The sequence below is a fragment of the Balaenoptera borealis genome, assembly GCF_965194805.1.
Source record: "Balaenoptera borealis genome assembly, chromosome: 17".
Classification (NCBI taxonomy): domain Eukaryota; kingdom Metazoa; phylum Chordata; class Mammalia; order Artiodactyla; family Balaenopteridae; genus Balaenoptera; species Balaenoptera borealis.
Window position 1 is genome coordinate 37,842,621 of NC_138876.1, and position 20,982 is coordinate 37,863,602.

At 44.9% G+C, this 20,982-nt stretch overlaps 1 protein-coding gene, 1 long non-coding RNA gene and 1 pseudogene across 18 annotated transcripts in view; 1 reads left to right on the forward strand and 2 right to left on the reverse strand.

Moving 5' to 3' along the window:
* Positions 1-1,876: 1,876 nt before the first annotated feature.
* LOC309615189 lies at positions 1,877-15,456 on the reverse strand. Of its 3 annotated transcripts, XR_014236609.1 has the most exons (3): positions 14,798-15,456; positions 2,683-2,942; positions 1,877-2,127 (listed from the first exon to the last, which is right to left on the reverse strand). It is a non-coding gene; the product is annotated as an uncharacterized lncRNA (long non-coding RNA). The 3 variants fall into 3 exon arrangements; XR_014236608.1 differs by having other exon boundaries at positions 1,877-2,908; XR_014236610.1 differs by having other exon boundaries at positions 1,877-2,942.
* A 70-nt stretch (positions 15,457-15,526) lies between these two features.
* LOC309615125 (EF-hand domain-containing protein D1 pseudogene) lies at positions 15,527-16,981 on the reverse strand (annotated as a pseudogene). The gene has a single exon. The product of its transcript is annotated as an EF-hand domain-containing protein D1 pseudogene (transcript).
* A 1,998-nt stretch (positions 16,982-18,979) lies between these two features.
* The window catches only part of NIPAL2 (NIPA like domain containing 2), a 72,770-nt gene continuing 70,767 nt past the window's right edge, over positions 18,980-20,982 (forward strand). For 10 of the 14 annotated variants that reach the window (XR_014236522.1, XR_014236523.1, XR_014236524.1 and 7 more), the window contains exon 1: positions 18,980-20,430. Coding sequence is in view for 11 of the 14 variants with exons in the window: in XM_082364373.1 (XP_082220499.1) it covers positions 20,049-20,430 (382 nt within the window). In the remaining 3 variants the exon portion in view is untranslated. The remainder of the gene's footprint in view (positions 20,431-20,982) is intronic. The other 4 variants (XM_082364376.1, XM_082364378.1, XM_082364377.1 and 1 more) reach the window with 2 other exon arrangements.

The following is a 20,982-nucleotide window of genomic DNA, read 5'->3' on the forward strand; positions in this document are numbered from 1 at the left end:
TCAGATTATACTACAAAGCTACAGAAATCAAGACAGTATGGTACTGGCACAAAAACAGAAATATAGATCAATGGAACAGGATAGAAAGCCCAGAGATAAACCCACTCACATATGGTCACCTTATTTTTGATAAAGGAGGCAAGAATATACAATGGAGCAAAGACAGCCTCTTCAATAAGTGGTGCTGGGAAAACTGGACAGCTACATGAAAAAGAATGAAATTAGAACACGCCCTAACACAATACACAAAAATAAACTCAAAGTGGATTAAAGACCCAAATGTAAGGCCAGACACTATCAAACTCTTAGAGGAAAACATAGGCAGAACACTCTATGACATAAATCACAGCAAGATACTTTTTGACCCACCTCCTAGAGAAATGGAAATAAAAACAAAAATAAACAAATGGGACCTAGTGAAACATAAAGGCTTTGCACAACAAAGGAAACCATAAACAAGACAAAAAGACAACCCTCAGAATGGGAGAAAATATTTGCAAATGAAGCAACTGACAAAGGATTAATTTCCAAAATGTACAAGCAGCTCAAGCAGCTCAATATCAAAAAAACAAACAACCCAATCCAAAAATGGGCAGAAGACCTAAATAGACATTTCTCCAAAGAAGATATACAAATTGCCAACAAACACATGAAAGGATGCTCAACATCACTAATCATCAGAGAAATGCAAATCAAAACTACAATGTGGTATCACCTCACACCGGTCAGAATGGCCATCATCAAAAAATCTACAAACAATAAACGCTGGAGAGGGTGTGGAGAAAGGGGAACCTTCTTGCACTGTTGGTGGGAAGGTAAATTGATACAGCCACTATGGAGAACACTATAGAGGTTCCTTAAAAAACTAAAAATAGAACTACCATACGACCCAGCAATCCCACTACTGGGCATATACCCTGAGAAAACCATAATTCAAAAAAAGACATGCGGGCTTCCCTGGTGGCGCAGTGGTTGAGAATCTGCCTGCCAATGCAGGGGACACGAGCTCGAGCCCTGGTCTGGGAAGATCCCACATGCCACGTAGCAACTAGGCCCGTGAGCCACAATTACTGAGCCTGCGCGTCTGGAGCCTGTGCTCCGCAAGAGGAGAGGCCGCGATAGTGAGAGGCCCGTGCACCGCGATGAGGAGTGGCCCCCACTTGCCACAACTGGAGAAAGCCCTCGCACAGAAACGAAGACTCAACACAGCCATAAATAAATAAATAAATAATTTTTTTAAAAAAAAAGAGAGAGGCATGCACCCCAATGTTCATTGCAGCACTATTTACAAGAGCCAGGACATGGAAGCAACCTAAGTGTCCATCGACAGATGAATGGATAAAGAGGATATGGCACGTATATACAGTGGAATATTACTCAGCCATAAAAAGAAATGAAATTGAGTTATTTGTAGTGAGGTGGATGGACCTAGAATCTGTCATACAGAATGAAGTAAGTCAGAAAGAGGAAAGCAAATACCGTATGCTAACACATATATATGGAATCTAAAACAAACAAAAAAAGGTTCTGGAGAACCTAGGGGCAGGACAGGAATAAAGACGCAGACATAGAGAGTGGACTTGAGGACACGGGGAGGGGGAAGGGTAAGCTGGGACGAAGTGAGAAAGTGTCATGGACATATATACATTACCAAATGTAAAACAGATAGCTAGGGGGAAGCAGCCACATAGCACAGGGAGATCAGCTCGGTGCTTTGTGACCACCTAGATGGGTGGGACAGGGGGGGTGGGAGGGAGGGAGACGCAAGAGGGAAGAGATATGGGAACATATGTATATGTATAACTGATTCACTTTGTTATAAAGCAGAAACTAACACACCACTGTAAAGCAATTATACTCCAATAAAGATGTTAAATAAATAAATAAATAGTTTGTTTTTATTCACTGTACTGTCAAGCTGGGTATCATTACAAATGCATTTATTCATCAGGAGAAGCCACAATTCTCATCTAACACTTTAAATGCCTCATCTCACCTGAGATGTGTATCACACACGATGCAAAATGCCTGCCACAGCGCTCCCAGTGTCAGAGCTCTTCTTGATGAAATGGCAATACGAGAACCAGTGCGCCCATGCCCTCAGAATACTCCAGAACAGACGTTACCCTGCAATGAATGTTCATATGAAATCAGCATGACTTAATTACATTCATCACACTGAAAATCAAATTCTATGCCAATGATACATGGCACTTGGAGCTTATTTTACAAACATTAACTAATTAATCTCAAAACATCCCTGAGAGGCAAGACATAATGATATATGAGCTGACTACCTAATTATGTCTAATTATTTATAAGATTTCCCCCTTCCAAGAGGTTTCTATCGCCAGTTCAGAGAAGTGGGTTCGCTACGTGCTCAAATCAGGTGTGGAAATCAATTATCACTTATTCCGTCCAAAACTGTCTTGCTATAAAGCACCCACATTTCCTTTTAGAACAGATCAACCTGTACCATTTTCCACTGGAAAAGCTCATAGAAACTCCAAAGCCCCCAAACAATCTAGTGTTGAACTCATAGTTCTATACCTTAAATGACATTCTTTGCTCATTTTTTACCCACGAGCAATTTTGATTATTATCCCAATTGCTTTGACCAGCTTCGCTCTACTGTCCTCTTTTTTCCCACAAAGTATCTTTTTCCACTGTAAAGATACTCACAGGCACTGGCCCTATCATCCAGACAGTTTCTCGCCTCCAAATTCTGTCATCAGAAAGCTGCCTTCTCTGTGCTTTTGTTCCTGTTGTCTCTCTGACTTGAACGTTCTCGGGTTTCCTCAAGTTCTCTGCATTCCCTTATTTCCATTCCACTTGAAATTAGGCAACTTTGTTCCATCAGATAATTACACATCAGCTTCTAAATTTTCTCTTGAGCAGCAAGTTGGGCCTTGAAAGTGAATGCCATATGTTTAAAAACATTGCTAGAAGACATATTGTGAAGGGGAATGTTACTGTTTGTGGAAAAAAAAAGATTATACAAGTATGCTTAAAAATACACCTCAGGAATGTTATTTATTTAAATAACAATTCTTATGAGGGCTGTATTAAAATTCTCCAGAGACAGAGAGATTTAATTTTAAGGAATTGGCTCGCATGACTGTGGGGAATGGTAAATCCAAACTCTGCAGGGTAGGCTGGCAGGCTGGAAATTCCCCCAGGAATCGATCTTGTAGTCTTGAGTCTGAAAGCCGAATTCCCTCTCCTTGGGGAAAACCTCAGTCTTTGCTCTTTAGGCCTTCAAATGATTGAATGAGGCCTGTCCACATTATGGAGGATTATCTGCTTTACTCAAGTCTACTTATTTAAATGTTAATCACATCTAAAAAAATACGTAACAGCAACATCTAGAATGGTGTTTGACCAAACAACTGGGCACCATAGCCTAGGTGACACATATAATTAACCTGACAAGGGCCGACCTTGTTTAAGAAAGCTTTTTTTTTTTTTTTTTAACTTTCGGCTGCATTGGGTCTTCGTTGCTGCACATGGGTTTTCTCTAGTTGTGGCGAGCGCAGGCTACTCTTCGTTGCGGTGCACGGGCTTCTCATTGTGATGGCTTCTCTTGTTGCGGAGCACGGGCTCTAGGTGCGTGGGCTTCAGTAGTTGTGGTACGTAGGCTCAGTAGTTGTGGCTCATGGGCTCTATGGCGCAGGCTCTGTAGTTGTGGTTCACGGGCTTAGTCACTCCGCGTCACGTGGGATCTTCCCGGACCAGGGCTTGAACCCGTGTCCCCTGCATTGGCAGGCAGATTCTTAAACACTGCGCCACCACGGGAGTCCTAAGAAAGCATTTAAAGCAACTGTATTTTTCATCTTTGTAATCTTACTGGCTAACAAAGTACCTCCTATACTAGGTGTTCACTAACTATTCAGTGGTGAAATAAATGAATGTGTGTTAGACTTGTGTTTCCAATAAAATTGTAAACTTGAGGGACAATATTTCCCTTGCATTTTCTGTAACTATGGCAATTACATAACTCAAATTTTCCAGGGTAGTATTGATTTCAAATGCTCTGTCCCATTGTCACACCATGTGTCCTAATTTTAAACTGTAGAAAACATGGTGACCGTAACTCTAACAAGTAGTTTCATGCTGAACACAGTACTTAAACCTCACTAAATACTTAACTGATTGAAATGGAATTTCCAGCCAGTGGACATTTTGTTTAAAATATGACAAAATACAACTGGGGGAAATTATCATTTCTCTTCTCATTTATTCCTGAGACACGAAATGCAATCTGGTTCTTGTATTTTAAATTTTCCAGTTCTCGGGGTGTGGTTATAATGAATTGCTGAGCCAGTATGAAGTAAGATACTTGGTAATCAGGGCAAGTTTAAACAGTGTTCAACATTTTTTTAGGGTGAGTGAGCATTCAGGTAATGTATCCAGGAAAGGCCTTGAATAGAAAGGGAGGGACACTATTAGACAAATAAAAATCCCTGTTTCTGGATTCTCTATGCAGGTAATAAAACCTTGAGATTCCAGGAGGAAAGTTGCTGAATTTTTTTAAGATAGAAGAAGACAGAATCAAAAATAAATAAAACATTAAGAATTGTCTTTTTTTTCCAGCAAAAATTACTTAAGGCTTTTCTGGACTGCAGAAATTATTTTCCTACTTTATAATCTGATGTGATCTTTAAAACTGCTGGTTTGTTCCAAAATGATATCTCAAAGGAGTATAAGTTATACCACTTGGAGTTTAGATAGCCTTGGTGAAAATTTAAAGCTATTATAGAAAGATGAGTGATGAATTCAAGGAAGCCAGAAAGTGCTTGAACCAAAAGCTTTCAGCGATTCGGTCAAAAAATAAGCAAGATTTAGTGACAGCTTGGGTACGGGGGGTGAAGATATGGAAGAGACAAAAGATGTCTTAGCTGTGGTAGGAGACTAGAATTATGCTAATCTCATTATGAGAGACAGAGAAATTAAGACAGAGAACCAGTTTGGAATACTTAGTAGAGGAATGAAGGGATGAGTAATTCTGAGCATGTTGATTTTAAGTGAAACATGGAGCTACACTGTAAACAGCCAGAAATACAGCTTAAGAAAGTAGGTGAGAAATCAGAACCAAAGCTGAAGTTTCCAGGATCTTTACTATAGAATTTAAATAAAGTCCAAACTATTGACTATGCCTTCTCTATATCTACTCTAGACAAAGATGTACTTTTCCTGGACTCGAGCTGAATGGGGTGATTTACAGACCCCCTACTTGGTCTTTGCACCTTCTGGGACATGTGATTGCTCTTTCCTCACCTATCTGGAATGCTCTTTTCCTTTCCACAGCCCCGTACACCCCAATAATTCACACTCCAACTCAACCTTTAGGTCTTACTTTATCTTTTCTGGATGTATGCCCAATAGTGGGATTGCTGGGTCATATGATAGTTCTATTTTTAGTTTTTTAAGGAACCTCCATACTGTTCTCCATTGTGGCTGTATCAATTTACATTCCCACCAACAGTGCAAGAGGGTTCCCTTTTCTCCACACTTCAGGTCTTACTTTAGATGTTTCTTCCCTGACTGCCCCCTTACACACACACACAAACACACACACACACACACACACACACTCCTGTGTTAGGTTAGTTGCCCTTCTATGAGCTTTCAGGGTATTTAGTATTAATCTCCCTCACTACTCTGTGTTATAAGATCCTGCTTACTCATCTGTCCATTCAACTCGAGTTTAAGGTTCCCGAGGGCAGGCACTGCATCCTTCCTGCTCATGGTTACATTCCTAACTCCATTATACATAGTAGGTGCTCAATAAAATGAACGAACAAATGAATTTTCAGAGAAGGCTGAATGTGGGCAACATCACAGTAGATAAACCTCTCCAAAAGCTTGTCTGAAAAAGAGGTTGATAGTTGATATTTGATGATAGTTGATACTTCAAGTAACAAGCTTGAAGTGCCTTGAAAAATTAATTCCTGTGGCGTACTTGTATCTTGTGGAATGGATGTTGAGGTTATGGTATTGTATTCTTTTTTTTTTTAATTTTTTTTTATTTTTGGGTGTGTTGGGTCTTCGTTTCTGTGCGAGGGCTTTCTCTAGTTGCGGCAAGCGGGGGCCACTCTTCATCGCAGTGCGCAGGCCTCTCACTGTCACGGCCTCTCTTGTTGTGGAGCACAGGCTCCAGACGCGCAGGCTCTGTAGTTGTGGCTCACGGGCCCAGCTGCTCCGCGGCATGTGGGATCCTACCAGACCAGGGCTCGAACTCGTGTCCCCTGCATTGGCAGGCAGATTCTCAACCACTGCGCCGCCAGGGAAGCCCTGGTGTTGTATTCTGATGTGATTTTTCTGGTAAGACATGTAAGGCTAAAGCACACCCATGTGGGTGGTGGACGTGTCTTCTAAGAAGCCTGAAGCCTTTCTCCAGGGCAGCCACCTGGGAAAGAACTGGGTCCTCGAACAGGAAGGAGAACTGAGGGGTGGCCTTGAAGGTGGTGGAAGGAGAGGCTTCATCTTGCTTATCTGGACTACGCCTCCTAATAGAGCAGCCATTAGATGTATGTGGCTATTGAGCCCTTGAACTATGCTGTCTGAATTGAGATGTGCAAGTGTAAAATCCATACCAGATTTTAAACTTAGCATGAAAAAATTAAATATTTAATTAATATTTTTATATTGACTATGTGTTGAAATGATCATATTTTGGATATAGTGGGTTAAATACCTTATTAAAATTAATTTCATTACTTTCTTTTTACCTTCTTCACATGGCTACTAAGATTTTTAAAATTCCACGTGTGGCTCGCCTTACTGTTCTTTGGGACAGTGCTGGTCTAGACTTAAGAGAAGATCTAGACATCTCTGGACGTCCTCCTGGGTGGAGCCATTAAGGCAGCGGATGGGATAGGCCTGAAAGCTTGGCAGCTAAGCCTTGTCTTGTAAAAGTAGGACGATTTATGAGCATCTCTGTCTTGTTTCCTCCATAAGTAAAGGCTTCTTGCCGGTGCCTGCTACTTGTTGGGCTCTGCGCTAGGCACTGTAGCTTCAGGATAAACCAGATGGACATGGCCCTACACTCATGAACCTTGCTATCCGGCCACATGATTCAGTCCTCTCCCCAGTCAGGAGATTTTCCTTCCACTCCTGCTGTCCCTGGAGGAAAGCCAGTGGAGGAGGGAAGCACGACATTTGTTATTTTTATTTTTGTTTGTTACTGTGATTAAATTTGTTGAATGCTTACTCTGTAAGCGGGCTAAGCACTTTTGATGCCTTGTCTCGCTGAATGTTCATTAATAATCCTACAAAGCAGGAACTATTATTATTCCCATAAAGAGGAAGAAACTGAGGCTTGGGGAAGTAAAATTAACTTGCCCAAGGACACACAAAAGGGACAAAGCGCAGAGTGAAATTCAGATCTGTCTGGCTCCAGTGTCCCACTGCTAACCACTGTACATCACACCTCATTTCCTCACAAATACACAGGTAACAGTCACCCTGATGGCTTCAGTTTGTGGAGATTTACTATGTGAAGGCACTGTCCTCAGCAGCTGATGCTTACATATTTAACCCTCACAATAACCCTAAGGAGTGTGGTTCTTGTTGTTATTGTTACTCTTATTGTACAAAAAAGGAAACTGAATCTCAGAAAAGTGAAGTAACCTGTCCAAGATCATACAGCAACTAAATTATGGCATTATTTGAAGCTTAGTTCTCCTACATTTAAAGTTCTCTAAATAGTCCATCTCTCTAAATTACCCATAAAAGATATTTTTAAAAATGTGGCTGGTAGGTAAAAGCCAACCCTCTTTGATTAGAGACTGTCAGACATCTCGAGACATTTTAGGGAGAGGGATTAGTCCCTTCTAAAGCTGCTCTCTCTTCCCCTAAGTAGACAGGGGAGAAAAAAAAAAAAACACTGTTTGATATAATCCAAAAAAGATAAAAATTCTCCTAGACTCATCCTTCAGAGTTGGAAACATTCTGCATGATCATGTGGTCCAAACCTCTCATTTTTTTTAATAAATTTATTTATTTATTATTTATTTATTATTTTTAGCGGTGTTGGGTCTTCGTTTCTGTGCGAGGGCTTTCTCTAGTTGCGGCGAGAGGGGGCCACTCTTCATCGCGGTGCGCAGGCCTCTCACTGTCGCGGCCTCTCTTGTTGCGCAGCACAGGCTCCAGACGCGCAGGCTCAGTAGTTGTGGCTCACGGGCCCAGTTGCTCCGCAGCATGTGGGATCTTCCCAGACCAGGGCTCGAACCCGTGTCCCCTGCATTGGCAGGCAGATTCTCAACCACTGCGCCACCAGGGAAGCGCCAAACCTCTCATTTCACAGATGAGAAGCTGAGGATCGGAGAGGTCAAATGAACTTGCCCAAGGTCATGCAGCTGGTTAGTGGCAGAGCAGAACTGGAGCGCATGTGGTTTCTCACAGAACATGACTCTCTCCACAACCCACACTGCCTCCTGAGGACAGAGGAAGGCCTGGGGGAAATTCAGGGGCGGTGCAGGGCTGCCCTATCGGCGGCAGGAAGCAAAGTTTACACTGTCTCCTAGCTCACGCAGTTTCTATCATGTCCCCAAAGCACTCACGAAGAACCTACAGTGCTGTGGACCCAGATACACAGGACTAACAGTATAAAACCAGCACGAACTGCGCACAGGCAAACAAGTTGAGGCTTTTGCTTTAATTGCTTTTCTTTCTTTTGATCATGTGCAAACCCAGGAGAAGGGCTTTTCAGAGGACGTGTGTGTAAGTCAGCAGAGCAGCAGTGACGCTTGACCATCTGGGCAGGTTTAGGAAGGCGTGTTTGGGAGGAGACGCCTCCAGGAGATGCAGACTGGAGGCTCCGTGCTGATCCTGGAAAACTTCACACACAGTCAAAAAATTTTAATGAGCAAGCTGGGCCTAAAGCTGTTCCTGGGGTGCTGCGCTTCAGGCGTCAAGCTGTTCAGTGGCACAGGTGCCACCAAGCCACCGCGCACTGTCTGTCCCCACACATACTTGCACCCTCCACTTGCGTCCGGCATTCTGTATTCCTGTCATAGTCTTTCTCCTTCCCAACACTTATTTTGGTCACACTCTTTCCTCAGGCCCTACCCAAGGTTCCCAACCTCCTTGAAGCTATTCCAGACCATGGTCAGCCTGCTAATCGCTCCTTTTTCTGGAATCTAAGATGAATATCCTCCTTCATTTAGCACTTAGTTATCTAGGTCATACTTGATTTATACTTGATTTGTACTTCTTTGTGTACATGTTCTGTCTCCTAAACTGGAATTTAGCCACTCAAAACAAGGGATAGATCTAGTTTCCCCTGCAAATTCCAAATTCCTTCCTGGTACAGAGCCATATAAGCAGCAGGCACGCAAGAAACCTTAGATGTTGATGACAATGACGACTGTGATGATGCTGGAGGAGAAGGAGAGGAGGACAAAGATAGAAAAGAAATTCTATTCGGGTAGAAAGCTCACAGAAACCTACAAAACAAACCTCTATAGAGATCAAACTCCAGGCCAAAGGAAAATGGTAGAAATCATCAAATTTATGTCTGTGAAACTTCTGCCTGCCGCATTTGCCACATCTGGCTTCACAGGCCATTTTGTTAGTATTAAGAACAACACAGGGCTGTCTTTCTTATTCCCTTCCTTGAGGAGCCCACTATGATGGGTAACTTCATGGGTCAACTTGACTGGGCCATGGATGCCCAGGCATTTGGTCAAACATTATTTTGAGTGTTTCTGGGTGAGACTAGCATTTGAATCAGTAAACTAAGTGGAGTAGCTTGCCCTCCCTAATGTAGGTGGGCCTCATCCAATCAGTAGAACAAAAGGCTGAATAAGAGGGAATTCCTACCCACTCCACCACGCCACTGCTGAGCTGGGACATCAGTTTTTTCCTGTCTTCAAACTTGAACTGCAAAATCAACTCTTCTTGTGGTAAGATCTGAGGGACAGTTTTGTATGTCCCACCTCCACTGGCCCCAATTCTTATTCCTTTGACAGAAATACTCCTTTGGGTTAAGACATCACATTACCAGGGGTCTATTTAGAAGGCAAATAACCACAAAATATCTATTACTTTAATATCTTGGCGTGGATTCTTTCCCATATGAAAGTAGAGAGCAAAAGACTGAGACATAAGACGGTACAATTTAAGATGAGGCAGAGGGAGAGATGCTGGGGGACTGTCTGGGGAGGACCGGCCCGAGTGGGACACAGCCTTGGGAAGTTATACACAGTCAGACGTCAGTGAAAGCAGGAGGGACAGAGTGCAGATGGAGGACAGAGGATGGGAGGGGCCAAGAAAGAGGTCTTGAAAGAAGTCAAGAAAAGGTCAGACTCCTCCAAAGGGGTGGGCACTGGATGAACATTCTGTCAATTGGACACTAGTGTTACAGCAACTGGCTCTGTACCTGTTTCTCCAGGCCAGAGACCAGAGACTCTTATCAACTCTCTCCTCCCTTGGCCTCTCCCACCTCCTCATGATCTCTCACTAAACTCTGCTGTTTTAAACTTCTTGTTGCTTGGATACTGTCTTCACTTCTGATTCCCAAAGATGCAATTCTGCCACAGGCCCTGAGGGTCACACCAGGACTGTGCTCCACCTTTCAGCCTGGTTCCACCCTCGAGCGACCTCTCCCACTTCGGGAATCGTGTCCCTCTAATGTGGATGATCCCAATACTCCCTCTCCTAAGCCTCCTGTGGCTTCAAAGTGATGCACAATTAGGTAAAACTCCTGGCTCTCCCTTAGCAGACTCCTAACCTGCTCCTATCTAAGGCCCTTTTTAGTTACAACTAACATTCCTATAGTGGATGAGAGTTTACTGAAATATTATTGTTACCTATAATCAGGCCGTCATCCCAACACTCAACTGAAACTGCTCAGGCAAAGATCACCAATGACTTTTATTGGTCGTTATTGTCAAAACCAAGAAACACATTTCATTTATTGTCTTGGTGTCCTCTTTGCTGCTGATGGCATTATTCAACATACCCTCATTTTTGTTACTCTCTCCTGCCTAAGTTTCCATGGCACTATTATCTGCTGGTTCTCCACAACATGCTTTTGTCTGCTCAGCATCCCTTTTCCTTACCTTGGTAAGTGCCCCACCTCCCTGAATAGAGTGAGCACATGACCCAGGTTGGCCTATCATAATATCAAATCTCTCTGTCCTCAGTGATTGGTCCAGAGATGGGTCACATGTCCCAAATCAGGCCAATCAGTTTTTCACTAGGATTTTCTAAATGAAGCTGGTTGGGAGTACCCTTAATCAATCAGTTTTGCTGTGTAACAAATACCCTCAAAATCTCAGTGGCTTATAACAACTAGTATTTATTTTCTTGCGCTTGAGTCTACAGGACAGAAGTGGCAAGGACTGGCTTCAGATATGCTTCACAGGTTTCTTTATTCTCTCTGGACCAGTGGCTACTGGGGACATACTCTTCTTAGGAAGGAGCACAGGAGCACAGAGCAAGCAGAAACATGTGATACCTCTTAAAGTCGTGGCCCGGAACTGTCACATTGTCCCTCTGTCCACATTTCCAAAGCAAGTCATGTGGCCACACCCAACATCACTGGGAAGATGCCTCTGGTGGGAGCAACTGCAGTCACTCAGCAACGGGAGGGACTATGTAATGCAAATATCCCTGCATGGAGGGGCATGAAGAACTGGGAACAATGACCAATCTGCCACACTCCCTTTACCTTTCTGAACCCAGGCTCTAAAGATGGACACTGGAAGCTGCTGTGGCCCTACCCGCCCCCCACCATGTGAAGCTGATCTGAGGATGAAGCCCATATCCAAAAAATCAAGTCCCTAGATCCAGTGGTCTGGCTCCATCCCTGCCTTCCCAGATTTTAGTTACGAATTATTGAATTTCCCTTTGAATTGGGATTCTATCATTCACGTGCCAAGAGGCCTGGAAAATATAGTCTCTTCCCTCTCGAGTGGTCCTTTTTGATCTTGTGTTCTGCACTCAGCTCTTCTCTCTCTAGAACAGGGGTCGGCAAACTATGGCTCATGGGCGAAATCTGGCTGGCCATCTGTTTTTGTACGTAGTTTTATTGGAACACATCCACATGCATTTACTTATGTATTGTCTGCGGCTGCTTTCACACTACAATATCAGAGTTGAATAGTTATGATAGTGACCATACAGTCCACAAAACCTAAAATATTTACTCCCCGGCCCATTACAGAAAAATTGTGCTGAGCCCTACCCCAAAAGATGGAGGCCATGAGCTCTCCCAGCCAGTCTCATCCACCTGCAAGCTGGTGACTCCCAAATCCATTTCCCTGGCCCTGACCTCACCCTGCATCTTGGGATAATTCTGCACACCCTTTTCTGCTCGGATGCCCCACAAGGACCTCAAATTCAGTAAGTTTCGAACTTAAACTGAACTCATCCTTTCCCCCTAAACCAGTTCCTCTTCCCAATTCCCATCAGTAATGGTGCTGGCTTTGCACCCAGCAGCCCAAGCTAGATTATTCCTTCTGCCTTCCTCCCCTGCCCCACCAAAAGGTTGTGCTGGTTTTACTTCTAAACTTTTCTTAAACTCTCTCTCCTTCTCTCCAGCCTTTCTCATATATCCTCACTTGAGCCATTGCAGTCTTCTCACTTGTCTCTTTATCTCTCTTGTTTTCCACCTGTCCCTCCAGCAGGGGATCTTTTACAGCCCCAATCTTGTCCTGCAGGTCCCTTATCTAAAGTACTCAATGACTCCCATTAAGAGTCAAGTCCGGGACTTCCCTGGTGGAGCAGTGGTTAAGAATCCGCCTGCCAATGCAGGGGACACGGGTTCAAGCCCTGGTCCGGGAAGATCCCACATGCCGCGGAGCAATTAAGCCCGTGCGCCACAACTACTGAGCCTGCGCTCTAGAGCCCACAAGCCACAACTACTGAAGCCTGCGTGCCTAGAGACCGTGCTCCGCAACAAGAGAAGCCACCGCAATGAGAAGCCCGCGCGCACCAACAAAGACCCAAAGCAGCCAAAAATAAATAAATTAATATTAAAAAAAAAGAGTCAAGTCCAATTTTGACAACCCAACTGGCAAAATCCTCAATTTCCTGGCCGTGCCAGTCTCTCTATCCTTATTTTAGAGTATATCTCATCTCACCCAAGACTAATATGAAAACATACAAACTATGCTGTTTCTTGCCTCTGGCCTCTGCTTATGCTGTTCCAGCCCTGTTCACCCCCTACCTCTCTCTTTCATTTGGCTAACTCATCCTTCAGGATTCGCAACAGACATCACCTCCCTCTAGGCAGGCATCTCAGGCTTGCACCTGCCTTCCTGAGCTGAACTGAGTGCATCTTCTTTGCTCTCTCCTAGCTCTCAGGCAGAAGTTAACTTGAGTTTACCAGTGTACCTGCCTATCCGCTCACTAGGATGCAAGCTCCCAGGGACAGAGCCCATGTTTCATTTAACCTTGTGTCTTTGGCTCCTGCACAAAGTACATGTTTGGTGAACTGAACTGAACTATAAGATATTTTTCACTCATATTACCTGTCACTGAAAGTTTGCAACAGACTTTGAGATAAATATGATTATTTTCACTTTATGATTAGGAAACTGAATCTCAGAGAATTTGTCCAAAGCCATGTAGCTGGTAAAGAGCAGAAGACTGAACTTAAATCTAGGTCTATGGACCTTGAACTTTTGGAAACTCTGACCACAAAACCGTGCTTTTATTCCTGAATTAGTCTTTTGTATTAGTTATAAAATATATAATAGTACAAAAGTTATGTCATATTACACATAAATTCATATCTTTAAGAATAATAATAAAATGAATGCCCATGTAGTCCATTGCCCAGTTTAGGAAATAGAACATTGCCAATACCTTTGAACCACTATCCAAATTTTGTGTTTATCATTCCCTTGCTTTTCTTTAGATTTTCCCACATTATGGATGTACTCAAACAATGTATTGTATTCCATCATATAAATGTATCAAAGTTCATTTGTCCACTACTCCTGTTGATGGATGCTTGAGCTATTTCCAGGTTTGTTTGTTTGTTTACTTGTTTTTACAAAGAGTGCTGTTATCCTTGTACAATTCTGCTATCCACATACAGAAGTTTCTCTGGGATATATTCATAAGAGTGAAATTCATATGCGCACCTTCATCTTTACCAAACAATGTCAAACTATTTCCAACGTCATCAGCAATGAATAGTAGTTTCGGATGCTCCACATCTTTACCAACATTTGGTTTGAATGTTTGTGTCCTCCCAAAACTCATATTTAAATTCCACCCCCCCCAAAGGTGCTGGTATTAGTAGGTGAGGTCTTTAGGAGGGGGAACCCTCATGAATGGGATTAATGCCTGATAAAAGAGGCTCCAGAGAGATCCCTAGCCCCTTCCACCATGTGAGGACACAGCAAAAAGTGCTGGCCATGAACCAGGAAGAGGGCCTCCCTGAATATGACCATGCTGGCGACTTGATCATGGACTTTCAGCCTCCAAAACTGTGAGCAATAAATTTCTGTTGTTTATAAGCTAGCCAATCAGTGATGTTCCCAAACATACCAAGACAATTTGTAAATTAAAAAAAATTTTTTCTGCCAAACAGGCAGGTGTAAAATGGTTCTCACTGGGGTTTTAACTTGCTTTTTTCTGATTATTGGTGAGATGGAAGCATTTTACGTGTTTATGAGCCATTTATATTTTCTCATGAAAAATGCCTTTTTATATTTTTTGCCATTTTTCCACTGGGTTGTCTGACTTTTTGTTATTTACCTGTTATTTATATTTTCTGGACATGAATCCTTTGTCAATCACATGTGCAACAAATAAACGTTCTTAGTTCGTGACTTACCTTTTTATATTTACGGTCTATTGATGTATAAAAGTTCTTTTTTGTGTGTGTGATGGCAAAGTCCATTTGCACCATCTATTTAAAAAGAATAGCTGTAAGGTAAAAATGCAGATGTTTTCTTTTTGTAGAGACGGCAGTTAAAAAAGAGAAGAAATAAGTACGATGTTAGAAATTATTTTGTAAAATACAACAAACCCCTGATATTTGTGAGCAATCCCAAGAACTCATAACATATAAAAATTTATGCTGAAAACAGCTTCACCTCAGCACCTTAGAGCAGATGTTGGAAACTGGCTAGATGGTGAGGAGGGTCATGACTTTTGGGATTTTGAAAGGCTCTGGATGTGTCACTTGGGAATGTCAGGGGTTTACTGCAATATAATTTGCATGAAGTCAGAGTTAACAGGAATTCTTCTACTCATTAATATTACTTATAATGTGGTGTGCTGAATTGGGCGATTGGGATTGACATGTATACACTGATGTGTATAGAATTGATGACTGATTAAAAAAAAAAAAAAAAGACAAAAAAAAAAAAAAAGAATTAGCCAGAGCATTTTTAAAGTAGTTATGCCATTTTAACACTCCCACCAACAATGTGTGAGTTTGTGTTGTTCCACACCCTCATCAATATTTGTCATTGTCACTTTAAAAAATTTTAGCCCCTCCAGTAGGTCCACCCGTATTTAATTTAAATAAAAATTATACAAATTGAAAAAATATATATTACTTAAAATCATTCTTACAGTTAAGTAGCACAGTATTTAGGGGTAGGAAAAAAAAGGCTGAAGTGGGAAGAAGAATGAAGAGGATAGATCTAGGGGGAATGCTAAGAGGACAGGAGAAAGGTGATGGGAAGGAACAGAATCTCCATCTTTTCACCATTTTGTGTCATCTCAGCAGCATGCCGTTTCCCCTATTGGAGAGGGGACAGGCAGTGGTCGAGCCTGGCCTGCCTTAAACCTCACCATCATCAAAGGACAGAAGATGCAAAAGCACCTGGCAGGATCAGGCTAAGAATGAGAACAGGGAAGCTGGATGGGAAACAAAGGAGAGAGGGGCATGACAGGAAGAGGCACAGAAAAGGATTACCCAACATTACCATCATAGGCCTCCAGGGACTATCTCCTCTGAGGACCACCAAAGAAAGAAGTATCTGTGCAAATTAACACAGCAGACCACTCTTTGATGTGGAGGGGGAAAGATAAAAGGAAGAAGTAAAGGTTGCCAAGTAGAGGCACATTCCGGCTACAGAGAAGGGCAGAGGAAGGTGCGCAGGAGAGGGACTTGAGGGGGGCAGTTGGACTCTCTGGGAGGGCCTCCCAAATGAAGGCGAGAGCCGCCCCCGCCCCGCCACCCTGATGCGGTTAAGGAGTTTGCGCTGGGTGGTGGTTGTGGAGGCTTGTTGGGGCAAAGGGTCAGCGGGGGCGAGGATGCCCGGCCAGCTCTCCCCGGGGCATCTGTGAGGCACAGCTGTGGACAGAGGTCCAGCTCAGCCCAACTATGTACTGAAAGCGGCCTTGAGTTCCCGGAAGGCTGCCTGGTGGAGCTTCCTCTTGTCTTCCGGCCGCTTCCGCTCATCTTGCTCCGCTTTTAGCTCCACTTCAGACTTACTGGCAGAGGACAAGGCTTGGACCTTGGCTTCAAAGAAGTCCTTGGCACCTTTGACGCCCTCCAGGGCAACATGGATCTCCGAAAGCTTCGCCAGGGCCCTCAGCCCACTGTCCTCCCGTCGCTCCCCTGCTGCGGCCTTGTGGAATATGGGCAGGAACTCACGGAAGCTGAGTTTGCCGTCAAAGTCCTCGTGCACCTCCTTGGTCAGGTGGGTCTGGGGGCCCCCAGCTTCTCCATCACCGGCTTCAGCTCCATCAGGTCGATGAAGCCATCCCTTCCGGCATCGTACAGTTTGAACATGCTCTCCAGGTCCTTGATGAGGCGGTGGCTGAACTCCGGGAACTCGGAGTAGGGGTGGAAGACCTTGCAGCGGCGGAGTCGCGCCGCGCCCTCGTTGACGTCCAGCCGTGCGCTCAGCTCGGCGTGGGCTCTGGCCGTGGGCGCCCAGGCAGACGGCTGCGGCTGGGGCTCGGGGACTGGGGCGGCTCGGGGCGCAGGCTGGAGCCCGCCGTCCACCTCCTCCCACTTCAGTCACTGCTGCAGCTTGCTCGCTAGCTCCTCGCTGGCCATGGCCACGGTGGATGCGGGGACGCAGGGACGCGGGGACTGGGCAGACAGCGCGCTCTTCGCCAACTAGCGACTCTGTGACACTTCCAAAAGTTTTTAATTTTATTGTAATTGCATGTGTCCGTCTTTTCCTCTGTGGTTTGCATTTTTTCTGTCTGTTATAAGGAATCCTTCCCTATCCTAAGGTCATAAATAGTAAACACCAGCATTTACTGAGTACTTTCTGTGTTTCATTACTCTTAATTCCCTTTCATGGATAACGAACGTGTAAGACACAGAGAAATTAAGCAATTTGATCAATGTCACACAGTAAATAAGCAGTGGACTCGGGATTTGAACCCAGACCATCTGCCTTTAGCATTTGCACTTTAAAGACTGTTTATACTTCCAGTTGTAGAGATCATCTGGTGAGTCTAAAAGATTTAGAGTTTTACCTTTCTCATTAAAGTATTTAATCTGAAGTTGGCTTTTGTATATGATGTAAGATACCTGAATTAATCTTTAATAACTACTTTATCCCCTTAGACATTCATCATTAGTGAAACTAGTGTTGACTGATTCATGCTAAAGATGAATTTAAAAACAAACAAACAAAAAAAAAACTAGAGACTTCCCTGGTGGTCCAGTGGTTAAGACTTCGCCTTCCAATGCAGGGGGTGCGGGGAGCTAAGATCCCACATGACTCGGGGCCAAAAAACCAAAACATAAAACAGAAGTAATATTGTAACAAATTCAATAAAGACTTAAAAAAAAAAACCCATAATTCTCAACTTTAAAAAAAAAACAAAACCTATTTCGTGGAGACTGCAAGAGAGTGATCCCAAGCAAAATGTAACCCTGCTCTCAAAGTTCACAGTGAAGTTGAACTTCAAATGATGTGTCCCAGAATACAATTCTTTGAATTAACTGAGGAAGGCAGACTTCCACCGTTCCAGAGTTGAGGACAGAAGATTGATCAAAGGCTTTTGGCATCTTGTAAAGCGAACAGAATATCCCCTGAAGAAACCCTGCAAAAGGCAGAGGCCATCACAATGCCCGGAACAGCCTCCAGCTCTGCCTACACTGCTGGGACCAAAATAGCTCACACGGCCTTCCTGCCGCCTCCTTGTGAACTGTGTGGGAAGGAACACTGGTCACGAATTCTTTGTTTCAACTACCCGCACACGCTAGGACAGTCATAGCAACTGCAGTGACATCTTGGAATCTGGAGAATAGCACATCACAGGCTAGACATCATACCTATTCTGCACCAAGTGCCATCTTCCTCCAAAATTAAAGGTTTTTAAACAAATGCCAAGAAGCTGAAAATGATTTTTAATTAAAAAATAAAATGGGAATGAGCTGAATGTGGCAGAGTATAAAATAAAGTGGGAATGAGCTGAATGTGGGCCAGATCATAAAGGGTCTCATACTGACAGACTTAAGAAGTGTGAACTTCACTGTGTCAGTGAGCAGGTTTGGAAGTCTTTTAAACAGGAAAGTAACACGAACCGTTTATTATTTTGCTCGTTACAGACTGTATGACTGGTTACAATCTGGGTGATAGAATACCCTAAAGACTGGCTGTGACAAGCTCTGCCGGTGGTGCCCTCCTACCCCAGCCCGGTTCTTCCCTGCCGGCAGAGCTCGCCTCCCACTCCGAAGCCTGGAAATGCCTGACAATCACTTTCCCAGCCTCCCTGGCAGGTAGAATACGGGCATGTGACCCAGTCCTGGCTAATGGGACCTGGTGGGAGAGGTTGCTAAGGGGATTCTGGAAAAGGTTTCCCTCTCTAATAAAAAGATGCGTAAGAAGAAAAGCCCCGCTTCTTTTCTAAATATGATCGTGTTTGCATGTAATGCCTGGAGCTGCCACCGTGAATAGGGACAAGGCCAGTACCTCAGGGATGGCAGAGCAGAGAGATGGAGGTCACGGCGTCATAGAACCACACAGAGCCACCTTCCCTTTGGAGATAACAGATGCTTATTGTTCAAGCCACTTTTACTTGGATATTCTGTTACTTGTACCCTACACCATCTCAAGGAAAGAAGCATTAATAAAGCCTCCAATACAATGTAATATAATGTTAAAGAAAATATTAAAAATAGACACTTTTTCCTTCAGATACTTAATTGAAATAAATGAGCCAGAAAATTGGAAATAGCTACCATATTAACTGTTCACTGAACATTTTGGGTGCTCAAGCAAGAAACTATACAACCCCGGAGATGTCTTATTTTTTCTCTATCTGAAATGATCTTTTTCTCATTTTCTTCTCTCATTCGCACATTTCCCTAAGAACATTTCTCCCTGTTCCTCGCTAGGCAGCAATTCTCTCTTTTTGAAGGTCTCTGTTTCATGAAGTCATGGCAGTCATAGCACATTATTTAAGAAGAAGCTCAGCATCGTGCAAACAAAAGAACTGCAAGTTCCAGGGCTTCGAACAACAATACAGAATCACAGAGTTCTCAAGGTGAGAGGTACCTAACATCACCTGTAGTAACGCAGTAGAATTTGAATACAGATAACACCAGAACATCTGGTTAGAGTTCCTTAAGACCATTAACAATTATCTCCCAACCTAAATTCCTATATGCAGTGGCTGGCAACTTTTCTGCATGTCCTTCTTGTTCCATCTGAAGGAAACCCCATCCAGTCCCCAAAACACGTCAGCGTCCCCCGGCTACCACTGGAGAGTCCTTCTTTCATTCTAGGAATATTTGCTAAGGCTCTATCAAGTGCTGGCACTGAGATTTAATCTCTCCTATCTTTATTCTCATGTCGCTTACAGCATTTTCCGGGAACTCGTGACTTTTCCATATGCAAACCATTTTAAAAAATACAAGTGAGAAACACTGCATCTGAGATAGAGAGCTGGATTGCCAGGTACAGGCGGAGTGAAGGTGGCTGCTTTGGGTTCGCCAATGTCTCCTTTCACTCCTATTCACTTAGATAAGTGTTGACTCCGCGCCGCTGGGGCTGGAAGGGCTTTGGCCCCGACAGGTGCGGACCCGGCGCGCAGAGGGGCGCGGCTCTTCTCCCCCTTCGGGCCCGTGAGGCCTCCGCGCGCCCGTGCCCGGCGGCGGGACGATGCGGAGCGAGCCGAGCCGCCCCGGGAGGCCGCAGAGCGCGGGGCGCCCCCGGCAACCTGGCGCCGCGCGGGGGCGGGAGTCAGGTGGCCACGGCGCGCCCGCCTCGCCCGGGCACCGAGCAGGAAGTGGCTGCGGTGCGCCCCGGGCGCGGCCTCCGCAGGGCGCGCCTCCTTTGTGGCGCCGTGCTGTGCGGCCGGGCCGGGAGGAGGCGGGAGCCCGAATCCCAGCGCGGGGAGCGAGAGCTAATGGCGGCGCCTGCGCCCGGGGGCCCCGGAGCCGCCGCCTCGGCCGCCCTGGACGAGCTGTCCCGGAACCTCACGTACGGGGCGCTGGGCGCCGGCAATGGCTCCCTGTCGGGCCCTTGGTACCGCCGGAACCAGGTAAGGGCCGGCCGCCCCGCCGCCTGGTGGGGATCGGGGTGGTGCCGCGGCGCCTCGTGCCCCTCGGCCGCTGTCCCGCCGACTCTCAGAAGGACACTGGGCTGTCCAAGTGGGCAGAGCTGACATGATGTTACCACACATTGATTTCACTGCCCCTCGTTTGGGAGAGCGGGAAGCCCTGGTCTGCCTCTCCTGGGCATCGGTCCCTGGGAGCGGGTCGCACAGGTCTGCGGTCATGGGCCTCTGGGTCCCCAACCATCCCGCCTCTCAGGCCTGAATCCGCCTTCTTCTCCCGGAACGATTCTAGGAGTGCGGGGCGAATCTCCTCCACCCATATCCCCCCCCTGCCCCCCGCCAGGATCATTTTACAGTTCAAAAAAAATAAGTGACACTCTGTTCTCCGAATCAGAGAACTCGTTAAGGGCCGCCAAATGTCACCTCTGTGCGGATGCTCTGAGCGTGTGCGTGTGTGTGGGTCCCCAGTGGGTCAGCACAGCTCTTGCATTGCGGCGAGAGGATCGCTGATGCTCTCAGCTTGCGATCGCCAGACTC